We start from the raw sequence: 14,787 nt of genomic DNA on the forward strand, positions 1-14,787 counted from the left end.
CACGCACCCTCAGTCCCACACCCCGGGGTTGGCCGATCCTCCTTCCCACCCCGCCCCTAGGCTCCTAAGCCTGCTAGCGGCCCTTCCCCCAACCGCGCCCAGACCGACGCTGAGCTACGCCAATCAACGCGCGGCACTGGCCAGTATTTAGCCAATCAGAGTTTGGCAAGGGGGTGGGCTCAAAGTAACACTAGATGGCGGTGGAAGGAAAGAGAGGCTGAAGGCTGGTTGACGGAAAGGAGTATCAGCGAATCAGAGCAGAAGCTACTGGGCAAAGAGCCTTTCTAAGCGTTACTGAGCAGGCGCACGTTGGAGTGTTGGAGTGCTCATTTGCATAAAGAGACTGGTTCTAAGGAAGAGGCGGGACGCCGAAGTCCCATATACCAGTCAGCTCTTCGCTGGCCTTTAGCCCCTCCTACTACACCCACCCACCGAGGTAACGGTTGGTGTCGGGATTGGCTAATAGGGTGAACTAGCCACCCAGCGGTTCTGTCACGATTGGTCTAGTGATTCATTTTCGAAGTTTCCTGCAGCCAATCCAAGGTGAGAGGCTGGATTTGTTGGTAACTGAAGTGTTGCTCCGCGGAACTCACAGGTAGTCCCCAGGACACCTTTCTGCCGCAGCTGTGTCTCGCCAGGGTCATTCAGAGCTGTCTGTGACTCTCCCGGGATACACGGAGGTCTTCCTGCACGGTCCGAAAACGTGAGGGTGAGGCCTGGAGGGAGTGGGACGCGTGTCACACGTGGGCCGAGGCTGGAGGATATCCGTCCGCGGGGGCGTGGCCGCAGTTTGAATTTGCTGGCGGCAAGTGACGCTTGTTAGCTTCGCCCGGACGCGGTGTGTCCAGGTGTGTCGCGGCCGGCCGGAGGCCAGCTCGGCTCCCTTCCCCGGCTTCTGGTGCTCTCTGAAACGGAGCCTCCGCGACGCTTGTCATAGTCGTCTGAGGGAACGCGCGGAGCCCTGGCGGGAGAGGTAGGCCTGCTCTCCGGCCGGGGTCGAGGGATGCAAAGCCCTGAATCTATTCGGTCCGCTTTGTTTATAGTCAATAGAACCTCCCGCCGTTTCTTCAATCAGAACTCCCCAGCATGTATTCCCCTGGTATTATTGAGTTAGAGGTCTGTCACATTCTTTTTGGCTTGTAGTGAGATTATTTTTCCACATATTATTCTTTAACTTCTTCATCTTCCAGATGGATACCAGTTCACACGACAAGCCTCTCTCTGAATCCAAGGAGGGTGTACTTAATAATTCTGGTATGTAGTGATCTGTTGCCCTCGTTAGATGGAAGGTTTGAGTGTTTTGATGTATTGCTTAACCCTCCAACGTGTTGTCCATTTTCAGAAAAGGACTTTTTTATCTTGGGAACTGGGCCGCTTGTGACCCCTCAGAAGCAAGTATCGGATGTGACTCCTAATCTTTGCACCCCCGGTACCTTTAAGTCACCTTTGGACTTCTCCACAGTAACCGTAGAGCAGTTGGGAATTACACCTGAAAGCTTTATTAAGACCCCTTCAGGTAAGAGAAGGTTTTTTGTTTTGTTTTTGTTTGTTTGTTTTGTTTTTCGAGACTGGGTTTCTCTGTATAGCCCAGGCTGTCCTGGAACTCACTCTGTAGACCAGGCTGGCCTCGAACTCAAATCCGCCTGCCTCTGCCTCCCAAGTGCTGGGATTAAAGAAGAGAAGTTCTTGTATTGCATAATTTTTCCAATAACTGTAGTAGGCCCCAATTTACATGTCTATACTATCTGACTCTCTTTCTGTGTGTATTTATACTGACCCTGCAAACATGCTTATCTGGGGAGAATTATGTGTTTAGCACAGCTCAGCAAATATAGTAGTGTTTCTAAATCAGTGCTTTGTGCCCACCCTAGAAAACATTCAAAAATCCCAAACAGAAAATTGACCCAGATGCTGATTTTCTTCAACCTCACGAATGAAATTCCCGATGGAGAAGTAAATATAGGGATAGAGTTCTTTGAGCTATAGAATAGCGATTATAAAGAAGGGTAATTAGACACTGGGGAAGTCAGTCACACCACACTGTATAAGGCATGAATTAGGTGAAACCAAAGTGACACTCATTCTGTATTGCTCAGAATTATCACATAAAAGACTAGATCCGTTTTTGTGTGCTTAAATGTGTGAGCAAAATTCAGGATGGTATGCTGAAGGTGAAGTAGCTTATCCCAGAGTAAAAGAATTTTGAAAAATAAGAGCAGGAATATAAGTATAAGAATTTTGAAAAATAGACGTGGCTCACCAGTCTTAACCAACATGGGGGCTGTGTTCCAAGGACCGCAGTAAGATTTTAGAACTAAAGCTATGAATTTATAAATTAGCCACAGTAAGAGATGTATCCTAGTCATCTGTGGACAGGCTCTCAGAAACACATCCTATACAAGATGCCATCAAGCTAGTTGAGTTTAGAATCAAGCTTAACCATTACAAACTATTCTCTCTCTGTTTAGATACCACATGGGCTCTTACAGGAAGCACTTTTTAGCTTAGTTGAATTGCTAGCATCACTGCTTGAGGCCAGGGTGAGCCAAAGTAAAATAATGTTTGCATGGACACAGTTACTGCCACAGTGACTATCTCACAGTCCAGATAGCTAGGGAGTGAGTGACCTTAGGTATACAGCATGCGCAGTGTAAGTACTACATTCAGAAGGATGACTCATGTCCTGGGCTAGATGTTGTTGACAGTGGGTTGTATGCGGCTTGCAGTGGTGTGCTTTAAACTTGTAAATTGTTTTAAACTGTTCCCATGTGATATTTTCAGAGTTTGGATGGCTACAGTAAGTGAAACCACAGCACACTGTAGTTTTAACTGTGTGTAGTTGTTGCTGTAAACAAGGAGAGATTTTTTAGCATCAAGCTGATATCTCTGCCCTCTCTGTATTGGGGATATGGGGCACAAATGAAAACTAAATGAGTATTTGTGGCCTTCTGTGTGCCGAGTGCTAATCTAGAAACATGAATTGGTGGTCAAATGGCAGTCTGTCCAACTGTTTATACATGAACTGCTTTGCCAGTACTTTACTTGGTTCTCTGTGGCATGTGCGGACTCTGTTTTTTTCTCGCTTGTGGTGACCCATCACCAGCACAGGACCCCGCTTCTTTTTATTTTGGTTTTTTGAGACAGGGTTTCTTTGTGTAGCCCTGACAGGACCCCGCTTCTGACCATGTTCCATTCTGATTTATGAGAGCGTTTTGTTGCAGGAAAGTCATCATCTTCCCTTCAGAAGGCCAGGCGCCGTTCTACTGTTGGTGTGCGGGGCTCTCCAGAAACAAATTGCCTAATCCGCTTCATTGCTCAGCAGCGAAACCTAAAGAATGCTGTGAGATCTCCATTGGCGTGCGAGCCAAACTTACAGGTATGTTTCCTCTGGACACTCGTGAGTATTATGAAGGAAATGTTTTTACTCTGTTCAAGGGTTCTGCTTTGTAGCACTTCTCCCCTGACCTTGGGGGAAACTGCTTTCCCTGTCTTGCAGGGACTGTGCAGGTAACACACTTGCTGGGTGTGTGGCTATAGTAAGACTTAGCTGGTCTTTACAGAAATGACTTTCTGGAAGGGCTTTCTGTTTTGTAAAATTTTCATAGAATGAGAAAAGCTCCCCTCCCTTGGATCTTTTTCTTCGCATGGCTTTTCTCTATTCCTAGTGTTTTCATAACTACTGGTTGGACAGAGGAGAAAAAGAAACAAATGGCTTATCTTCTGGTGCATTTAGCTCCTGGTTTTTCAGATGTTATCAAACTAATGCATGCCCTAGCAGGTGAAATAGTTAAAGACTTAGGAAAGATAACAAGCCCTGCTCATCACTCTGCAAAGGGAACGTTGGCCGCCTTACTCTAGAGCCATTCACGTGTTGTTTCCACTTCCTTCTTCTGCTTTGCAATGTGGTCTATTCACGAGACAATTTCCTACTGGTTAATAAAACAGAACTTTGGGGTTTCTAGAAGTTTCTAGAAATGTGTGTGATTGAATTGTGTGGGCTGACCTGGCTGTCTTTTCACAGAGCATCAGTTTTACTTGATGGAGCAACTGATAGAGAAATTATGGTTTGTCAGGCTTATAAATGACATAGACAGTGAATCTACCACAGAAACTGAACGATGTCTTACATGTAAGGAGGGTTGCATTTTTAAAGAGGAAGTTAAGATTTTAGAAAACGTGTACCTATGCGAGTATTTTGGGGTGAGGTTTCTGTGCCCACTTATGCTCCCAAGTATCTGCAGCATGTTCCTATGCCCACTTTAGTCCATATAGCTCCCAAATAAAAGACACAGAGACCTGGTATTTTTATTAGCAAGCTGTAAGCCTAAACTGGGCAGGTTCTGAAGTTCTAACCTACATCCCAGCTGCAGGCCCTGTGTTACTTGCAGTTTGAGTCTAGCCTGCCTTGCTCTGCTCTATGTGTGTCCTCATGTCATATCCTCCTGGTGACTTCACATGGTCTCTCCATACTTTTTTCTCCCCATGGTCCTTACTCTCTTCCTGGACCCTCACCTGCCTCAAGCCCAACTCTTTCTCCTGGTTCTTCTCCTTCAGACCCCTGGCTGGGATGGAGATTCTTCAATATTCATTTCTGGAGGGGCCTGTATCCTTTCTATAATTAGGTCTCAGGGCACAGAAATCAACATCTGAATGCACAGAAACATGAGATTCTACTCCATATACCTGCAACTGTGTATTTGACAACTTCCTGAGTGATCAGTGGGTATACTATAAAATACTTTGATATTGTCTAAAATAAACCACTTTTTGGGAAATGTGAATAACAGTAAAAGGTATTTCCCAAATGATCAGTGCCTATGGTTATGAAACTTTATATGTAAAAGATGTCCTACATTGCAAGGTAGACTGATAGATTCATTTTCATGTATGTGGGTCCTACATTGCAAGGTAGACTGATAGATTCATTTTCATGTATGTGGGTTTGTGTATATGTGTGGACATCAGGTCTGTTCCTCTGTTCCTCTACTGCCTTCCACTTTGTTTTTGAGATAGTCGTCTTTTTTTTTTTTTTTTCTTTTTCCCCTAAGGCTTGCCATCTTGTCTATACAGGCTAGCCAAGCCAGCAGGCCTCTAGAATATGCCTGTCTCTGTGTAACACCCTCCAACTCTGGGGTTATAGACGTGTGCTGTCATCCCTAGCTTTTGCATGTAGTTGAGGTATCTGAACTCAGGGCCTCATGCTTGTGTTGCAAGCTCTTTGCTTACTGAACCAGCTCCGTAGGCCCTGAACTTCTCTATTTAAAGATGTTATTTGAAAAAATAAAATGAATGCTTGTGTACCACATGTGTGCAGTGCCAAAATAAAAAGGTCAGAAAGGGAATCAAATCACCTGCAACTGCAGTTATAAGGCTATGAGTTCTGCCATTAAGTGCTAGAACTTCTGCAAGGGCAGCCAGTACTCTACCATCTCTCCAGTGCCCCTGAGCATCTTATTAACAGATTCTGTTACTGTTTGCTTCTATGCTGGCTGTTCACATCCCACAATGCAAACTGTAGAAATGGCCCATTTTCTGCTCATGCTTCCCTTTCTCTCCAGCTCCCCACCCCAGTAGCTTGGTTGTATCAGCATTCACATGACTGTATTATTACGGCCCTGTGCTATTCTGAGCTGAATTTTCTTCTGCAGTTAGCTTACCCTCTTTTCCTTTTGGGTACTAGATCACTGTGTTCTCTGTCTCTGTATTAGTTACTTTTTGTTGCTATGGTAAAACACCATGATCAAGGCAGCTTAAGGAAAAAGAGGTTAATTTTTGCTTATGATTCCAGAGGGTGAGTCCATAATGGGGGAGGCATAGCAGCTGAGAGATTATATCTTTATTCACATGTAGGGGAAAGAGAAGTCAGACTTGAACCTGGGAAGGCTATAAGCTCTCAAAGCTGCTTCATCTCCCGTACTTCAGCAAGGTTGCACCTCCTAAAAGTTCCATAACTTCTCCAAACAGTGTTACCAACTGGGGACCAAGTTCAAATATCTAAACCTGTGGGGAACATTTCTCATTTAAACCACCATATTGCTTTTTGGTGCTCCATCTCTGCCAAATTACTTCTACCTGTGTCCTTTGACACACCCCATTTCCTTCCTTGCCATCCTTTTTGGGGGGACACCCAAGACAGAGTGTGAACATTGGGCTTGTTTAGAACCCGGCCCTCCTGCCTCAAACTCGCAGTTGCTGTGATGACAGGTATATGCCACCACACTGCTCCCTGCCATTCTCTTGTTGCCAGCTACTATATCCTTGCTTGGACTTCCAGTGGCTTTGGCTGTGTCGGTTGAGACACTGTCTCATTTGGATCATAGGATTGTACATTGGTTCAGTTTTCTTCCCATGTCACTGGTTATTTCTGTTTCTTTTGCTGATTCCTCCTAGTTTTCCCCTCAGAAATGCTGGGGTGCCTAGATCTCTCTAGCTCTTGGATTTGAATACCATCTATGTGCTGATGATTCTAAAATGTCTACAGCCCAGAGGTCCCTGGAGCTCCAGACTTAGACAGTAGCTGCCTGTATAGTCACCCTGAGTATTGAGTGAAGTGTTTCAAGCTTACTCTAGCTCACTTAGTTACCTTTTTTTTTTTTTCTGTCACAAAACACAAGAGAAACTGCTTAGAGGGTTTTTTTTTTTTTTTTTTTTTTTTTTTTTTTTTTTTTGGTTCCCAGTTTTAGAGTACAATCCATCCTGGTCGTAATGGCATGGTGAAGGAGGTCGCTTGAGGTCACATTGTATCCACCATCAGGGAACAAGAGAGTGTGAACCCTTAGCGGTCCATTCCTTTTCTCTTGTATAGCCTGGGCCCCTTGCCCATGGCATGGTACAGCCATGCCCAAGCTAAGCCTTCCCTCTACTGTCCGAATACCCTCCTAGACATGCTCAGAAGTTTGTCTCTTCTATGGTTTCTATCCTAGCAAGTTGACAATCAGGATCAGCCATCATATAGCTAAGGCTAAACAATAGGTTCCTATTTCTCAGTCCCTTATCCAGCCCACTCAGATCAATTACCTCTTTTCCTTCCTCCCCAGTCCACTCACATTATGAATAACAAAGAGAGGTTTTAGGATGAGTCACAGTCCCGTGGTTCCTACAGAAATCCGTCTACTTTTTTGAAGCATGTTGTTCTCCTGGTCTGAGCCTGGTCTGCCTGTGGCCTGGCCTCTCCCTCCCTCCAGTCAGTGGGCACATAGGCTTGCTTTCTTCTGCTTGCTCCTGGTGGTGTTATATGCTTGCTCCTTTTTCCCCTGGTGTCAAACCACTTATCACTGTGGGTTGGTTTTTTTTTTTTTTTTTTTTTTTTTCTCGAGACAGAGTTTCTCTGTGTAGCCTTGGCTGTCCTGGAACTTACTCTGTAGACCAGGCTGGCCTCGAACTCAGAAATCCGCCTGCCTCTGCCTCCCAAGTGCTGGGATTAAAGGCGTGCGCCACCACTGCCCGGCATCACTGTGGTTTTAATTCAAATGCCTCTCAAATCTTTCCTAAACTGGCAAAGCCACACATTACATGAGGCAGTCACATTGGTGTTTTCTGCACAGCACCTTACTCTGTTCTTAAACCTTGCTCTGGAGTGTCTCTCCATCCTTCCACTCTTCCCCCTCTTCCCAGACCTTGAGCAACTGGAGCGATGTCTGTACATAGAAAACAACGGAATTCATGGGACAAATACCTCATAGTAATTTTCATTTGTCTTTTTCCTCCATTGGAAATACCTTTAATTAGGGGAACTTAGTTTAAGCATTTCTAAGTGCTCTGAGTTCCTGGGATAAAAAGCCCAGCCCTGATACATTCAAATGAGTTCACAAAATGCACATTCAAAATAACTGGTGTGACTCTAAGATAGTCTTTTGTCATGTAGATGAGTTGCCCCTTAGCCTGTTGAGAATGTGTGCTGTTTATGTCATAAAAGTTTACATCATCAAGTGTGGTTCAGTTTCAGATGTCTCACTATTATGAAGTAGACAGTTTGTCTTATGAATGTTCCTGACTGGGAATAGAATCAAATTAGAAGAACAGATCATCAAACATGATATCAGGATTTTAACAGCTTTTTCTCCATATAATATCCTAAAGGGTGGTCGTTTTTTTTGTTTGTTTGTTTGTCTGTTTTGTTTTTCTTTCACATATTGGTTAGAATGTTAAAATTGCCACAGGTTCCTTATTAGGGGAAATGTTAGTATTTCAAGGAGAAGAAAACCCTAAAGTGCTTGATCAGTAGTTTATCTTTTATATGAACAGAACTTTACAACTTTATGTCATTTACCTTTATCTGGTAGTGTGAATTCATTTTGTTTATCTTTGTGTGGAACCTCATGTGCAAGAATTCAGCCATAAGGAAGCAAGTGTCCTTCAGATCTTACAAAATTAGGGAGCTAGCCAGGAAGAGGCAGGAGTGATGGCAAGATTGTGAACTAGTGGGAGACATCCTTGTCTTGTTCTGGCTTTGCAAGGTGGAGGTCATCTAAGCTTAGAGCATAGTACATTGGAGGCAGTGTACTGATAAACCTGACAACTTCCATTGGATACTTTTAGATAGGAAGGGTTGCTCTGCCTTTTTCTTCCTTGCTCTCCAGCTCTGAGGTTGGCTTCTCGCACAGGTTCATTCTGAACTTCTTTCTCATTCCCTTTGATAGCGTTTTATTGACACTGTCTCAGGTGATGGCTGACAATATTTTTCTTAAGCCGCTTAGAATCCTTTTCAGAATGACTTACACTTCCCAACCCCCCAGAATAACTGGAGATGCATTTGTTCTGGGCCCCTGTAAACACACTTCCTACTCATTTGAAGCTTCTTTTAGCCTGGCTCAGTCGTTCTGGCATTTGGGGTATACGGCTATGGATAGCCGTTAGCTAGTCTTTGCTCAGGTTAGAAATGGGAGCAGAGGAGCACTAAGATGGTGACCACACACCCACTATTCAGACAGAATATCTGTACCTGAGCAAAGCAGGCTTTTCTATGCTAGCTTGTCTTCCTCAGCCTCTCCTGTGCTATGGGTTGGAGTCAGTGGTGACAGGCCTAGCTAAGAAACTGATTTGTAATGCTTCTGTGCTTTATTCATTCACAGGGTAGCCCAAGACTGTATCGAAATGCCAGTGTTTTAAGAGAGCGAATGTCTGCTTTTCGGTCAGCTTTTCACTCCATTCAGGAAACTGAGAAGATGGCCGGTGGTCCCTCAGCATCAGAGGCAGATGGAGAGTCTAAGATAGCAGATTTGAGTAAGTAGAAGGGGTTTACCAAGGTTGACCTTGTATTTATCAAGATAAGCTTTATGAAGAGATTCATTTCTACAAGGTGAAAGCAATGATTGCAGAGTGTAGTTGTTTCTGTAAATGGAGACTAATACCTGAAATTTGTAGTATTTCACACAGAAATCTGGATTTCTGGTTTTAGGGCTTTGTTCTATTTGTTAGTTTATCTGCTATATTTTGGTGGCTCTAAGGCCTCAAATGTCCTAAGTGCTTTACAACTGAGTCACACCAAATCCTATGGTTTCTGTTGAAAAACCTATACCTTTATTTCCACAGTTAATAATTGTTTTGAATTTTAAAAGGCCAGAACCAATTAGCTTATGCCAAGCATCAAAAAGGGCTTGTGGCAAATTTAGGTTTATGTTGATTTTTTTATAGAGTTATTGTTAAACTTTGTAAAAACGTATATGAATAGAAAATATCCTGCCCTTATGTTAACCACAAATTTGTCCAGTCTGATTAATGTGTTGATAGTCTGCTGTATTCTTCACCGTGGTCATATAATTCATTTGGTTTTAGTCATTTGGCTTCTTCAGTGACAAAAATTGACCAAACATTGGCTCTCTTGCAGTTCTGGTACTTTACACTCTAATTATTTAACAGAGTCCAGTTTATCTGCTACAGGATATAGAACCTGGTCAGGGTCCTAATTTGTAGTATATAAGTTACCTATTATTTGAATTGCTGTCTAGGTTTTTTTTTGGGGGGGTGGTGTTTCGAGATAGGGTTTCTCTGTGTAGTCCTGGCTGTCCTGGAACTCACCCTGTAGACCAGGCTGGCCTCGAACTCAGAAATCCGCCTGCCTCAGCCTCCCAAGTGCTGGGATTAAAGGCGTGCGCCACCACCGCCTGGCTTAGGTTTTGTTTTGTTTTTTTTTGTTTTTTTTTTTTTTTTTTACTTCTTTCTTGTAATTATGATGTCATTAAAATCCTTTTGTACATAGAATTAACAACTTGTAATTGTGTTGTTTTTTGTTTTGTTGGTTTTTTTTTGTTGTTGTTGCTTTGTTTTTTTGTTTTGTTTTGTTTTGTTTGAGACAGAGTTTCTCTGTGTAGTTCTGGCTGTCTGGAACTCACTCTGTAGACCAGGCTGGCCTTGAACTCAGAAATCCTCCTGCCTCTGTCTCCCAAGTGGTGGGATTAGGGGCATGCACCACCACTGCCCGGCTGTTTTGTTGGTTTTTGTGTGTGTGTGTGTGTGTGTGTGTGTGTGTGTTTTGTTTATTTATGTTGTTGTTTTTGCATAAAAATTGAGTACAATCAAATTAGAACCTAACTATGTCTTCCAGGTTTTTCCAGCATGTGGTTTGCAGGCAGATGCACCAAGAGTAGGATCTTAAGGTTCTCTAGAGAAATAGAATGGAGGGAATGAATATATATTAAACAGGGATTTATAGGCTGGCTTGCATGCTATGGGCTGGATAATGCAACAGTTGCTGGCTGTACCCTGAAGTGGTTGAGAACCTGGTTGCTGCTCAGTCCATAAGGCTGCATGCCTTGTAAGTACCAATGTGGAGCTGAGGTTCTAGAGGATTCTTAGAGAAGAAACACTGGTCTTCAGTCCCAAGTTGGGAAGCTGAGGAAGCTGGTTCTCGTGGCACTTGAAAGGCTGCACTAACCCACTAGCTGCACTGAGCAGCAGGAGTGAAGGTGATAGGTGAACATAGCACTTTTCCTCAGCCCTCTCTGGGTCTCACTGTGCAGCCCTGCCTGGTCTCCTGATTGCTTTATGGCTCAAGCTAACCTTGAACTTGCTGGTCTCTTCTCTTAGCCTCCCCTGTGCTGGCACTACATGGATGTGTGCCACCACAGCTGCCTTTCAGTTTCCCTTTTTGACTGAAATCAGATAGAATTTTGTTTTCATTGATGATGTAGATACAAACACTAAACTGGCATTATGTTATTATAATGGATGATATTTTTAAATGATAAATGTAAAAAGAAAATATTTATCCCCGTGTCATTTTGTTTTTATTTTTGTTTTGTGCATATAGCCAAAAGAGAAGGTCCTGTTGAATATCAGCAGTCTGGGTTCCCTGTAAACTCCTCTTCAAAGCGGAGGAGAATATCCTCCCAGGACAGCCCCGATGATTATCTCGGTGTCACCAAAACGGTTGCTGACAGAGCATGTACTGGGGGCACCTCCACAGATCTTGCTGAGGTAATTGTGGTTTCTACACAGAAATGGAGCTGCGATTTTCTGCATAGGCAGGTTGAAGACTGTCAGGCCCAGTGATATTAGTTCCTAGTTTCACCATGTTGTTGATATGGTTCTCAAATGAGTGTGTGTGTGCCTGTGTGCATGCGTGCTTGCGTGTTGTATCTTATATTTCTGTGTGACTCTTGTCTGTTGGTTTAGAAGCTCGGAAGATTGCTTGATTTTGATTACTTTTATGGAAAGGTAAAGCCCGACGGTCTTCTGCATGAGGTGTTCTACATGATGGTTCAACTCTAGGTCTTGAGTTGTTCCCTGAGATGGCTTTTTGCCCATCCAGGGAGCACAGGTCCCTGAGCAGATTATTTAGATAGCAACTGGAGTATCAGTTCCTGAAACTGGGAGTGCCTGCCTGCCCAAGTCCACCCACCGTGTGCTTCCCTTCCCTACCCAGTCTTTCCTGAGACTGCCTGGGAAGCAGGCTCTTCTGCAATTCATCTTTGGTCCTCTACATGTTTCAAGGAACATTAGGAACTTTTGTGGATTGTGACAACCTAAAGTCTATCAAGATTGTGGAAAGGCAAAAACCTATGTGAATTTTACTAAAGTCAGACAAAGACTGCTAGTGGAATTGGTGACTGTGCAGCTGTGGCTGCAAAGCCAGTCAGCTGACCCTTTCTTCTTCATTCTGTGGTCAGAGGTGTTTGTTCAGTCCCACGAGGAGATGCCTCACACCGTCACAGCGTAGCTTCAGTATCACAGAGCACATGTGGAGGGCAGAGGAGCATTGCGTTGTTTTGGATTCTAGGAATTCAACTCACGTTGTCGGGTTGGCAGTGGCACCTTCTCTAAGCCATGTTGCCCACCTAATACTTTGCAATAGCAGTAAAAATAAAGAACAGTCATAGCACAGTGATCCCAAAACACTTGTACAGTCTCCGTAATAACACAAGAACTGGCTTATGGTCCTAGTTCCTTCTGCTTTATTCAAGTTAATATAAAATGATCATTTGACAGAAGCAATAGTAATTATTTGTCTCCAGAACTTTTGATTCATTAGACATACATCACAAAGAAGACATAAATTAATTTCTGAATTAATATGGATATGCTTTTTGAGAATTCCCTATTTAGAGGATAGCATACAGCACAGTTCTCTAGACTTCAGAAGGCAGCATCAACTTTTCTTTAGGATTGACAATCATTTCGCGGCATGTTCAGGATGCTGCTGGGATGAGTGCTCTGTTGCGAGTTCCCTGTGTACTTTGCCCTGCTTATGAGATCAGTTGAACAACAGGTTTTCAGTTATCCACAATGCTTATTGAAATCTCCATAAGGGCAGTATCAGCAGTACGTTAGTCATGAATGTTATGCTTTTGATTCCTTCATCTTTTCTCCTAGAAGTCATCTGACATTGTTTCAGCCCAGCTTGGATGTATGGCTGCTCCACTTCCAAAGCTCAGGGAGGCTTCCCAGGGTAAGTTTGTGTTTTCCTTAGTGCAGACGGAGGTTGCCCCATTCATAGACATTTGTGATGAGTGTGTCTGGAAGCTGAAATGAGGGAAAGTGGTTCTTGTGTTACTGGGACTGTAGAAGTGTCCTGGGATCACTGTGCTATGACTGTCCTTTATTTTTACTGCTATCACAAAGTATTAGGTGGGCTCCATGGCCTGGAGAAGGTGCCTCTGCCAACCCGACAACTGAGTTCAATCCCGTAGATCTACATGGTAGAATAGAACTGTTGCTCACAAGCTCTCCTCTGCCTTCCACATGGACTCCATGTGTGCCCCTGTACACACTCGCATCGGAAACATTGCATCAATAAACGTTCCTTAGCTTTTAAAGTAAAATTAGTGTTGTACTTCTAAACTGATGGGATGCTAGTATGATAATAAAACAATGTATAGTACTATAATAGCAGTATAAGGATAGGGCTGGAAAGGGTTGGTGGTGGTACATGCCTGCTACCCCTGCACTCAGGAGGCTGAAGTAGGAGAATTAAGTTTCAAGCTAGCATGGGAAACAGTGAGATTCTGTTTTACTGGGGCTGGAGTGGGAGGACTAAAAGTAGGACCTACAACTGCTAGCCATGCACTATATACAATCTATGTTTTGTTACTGTGGTGTGTGTGTGTGTGTGTGTGTGTGTGTGTTCAGACAGTCTTGTGTAACCCAGGTTGGCATTCAACTCAGTGCATAGCCAGTGATAACCTTGAACTCCTAATGTTCCTGCCTCTACCTTATAAGTATTGGGATTGCAAGTATGGGGATCACCCTGCTTTAAGCCCATTAAGATTTCAAGTAACTATTAGTATGGCTTGATTTACATCTACTATTTTGCTGTATGCTTTGTTTCCATTTACTTTGTTGTAAGAGTTCTGTATTAATGTATTAGTATTTACTGTCTTGTTCTCTTGCTCTGGTATTCCAGCACACATTCTTCTCTGTCCTTTGGTCATATGTACAGCTGTACATAAAGTACACAAGTTTATACACCCTGTGTCTTGCTAATACACCTTTCCTTCCTGTGACTTACAGTCATTTTGATACCCAATTCTTCAATCCTTCTAAAGTGATAACAAGGACCAGTGTTCCTTTTAAGTACCCCCCGCCCCTTAATCCTACCCAGAACAGGGAAAGAAGCAATGCTGTGGGCAATGGGGTTTTGTTAATGTAGTCTAATGTTTCAAACTGCCTGATTATTTGGTGAACCTGTCCATGGTTCAGACTGGTTAGAAAGTTTTGTTAGTCTAGGAGATGGCTCAGCCATTCAGAGTGCCTGCTGACCTTCTGGAGGCTCTTAGCACTTGTGTTGGTGGTTCACAGAGGCCTGTACTTGAGCTTCAGGGGAGTCTGGCACTTCTGGGCTGTGCATGCTCCTGCACTTATGTGCTTATATACACATAAAGACACAAGCACAAATTTAAGTAATGTCTTTAAAAGGAGCCTATGTACCTATTCTCTTCCTTGCCTTCTCCACTTCCTGCCTCTTGCTTCTCCTGCTGAAAGCCCTGTCAAGTAGGTCTCTGTGTTACTAAGAGTTTGGCATTTTGATGGCTTTGCTGATCCTCCATGCCTCCCCTTAGCAATCATGCCTCAACACACCTTCCTTTGCTTCATTTAGCTCAGTAGTTGTCAACCTGTAAGTCATAACCTTTTTGGCCAACCAAAAATATTTACATTACAATTCATATAGTATGCAAAATTACAGTTATAAATAACAATGAAAATAATTTTTATGGTCAGGGTCACCACAACATGATGAACTGTGTTAAAGGGTTGCAGCATTAGGAAAGTTGAAAATCATGATTTATATAAAATGAATTGTTTTTAATATGAGTGTAAACAGTAAATTCATCAGCTGTATTTCTTTACCCT

General features: G+C 43.3%; 1 protein-coding gene across 5 annotated transcripts in view; it reads left to right on the plus strand.

Annotated features, from left to right (window-relative positions):
• The first annotated feature begins 47 nt into the window (after nt 1-47).
• Nucleotides 48-14,787, plus strand: part of Cdca2 (cell division cycle associated 2) — a 38,427-nt gene continuing 23,687 nt past the window's right edge. For 2 of the 5 annotated variants that reach the window (XM_076930805.1, XM_076930806.1), the window contains exons 1-7: nt 833-973; nt 1,191-1,254; nt 1,343-1,516; nt 3,222-3,376; nt 9,072-9,222; nt 11,249-11,415; nt 12,814-12,886. In XM_076930805.1, coding sequence (XP_076786920.1) covers nt 1,191-1,254; nt 1,343-1,516; nt 3,222-3,376; nt 9,072-9,222; nt 11,249-11,415; nt 12,814-12,886 — 784 coding nt within the window. In that variant the 5' untranslated portion in view covers nt 833-973. Of the gene's footprint in view, nt 974-1,190; nt 1,255-1,342; nt 1,517-3,221; nt 3,377-9,071; nt 9,223-11,248; nt 11,416-12,810; nt 12,887-14,787 lie in introns of all 5 variants that reach the window. The other 3 variants (XM_034497756.2, XM_076930803.1, XM_076930804.1) reach the window with 3 other exon arrangements.

Source organism: Arvicanthis niloticus, chromosome 3 (assembly GCF_011762505.2).
Source record: "Arvicanthis niloticus isolate mArvNil1 chromosome 3, mArvNil1.pat.X, whole genome shotgun sequence".
NCBI lineage: Eukaryota > Metazoa > Chordata > Mammalia > Rodentia > Muridae > Arvicanthis > Arvicanthis niloticus.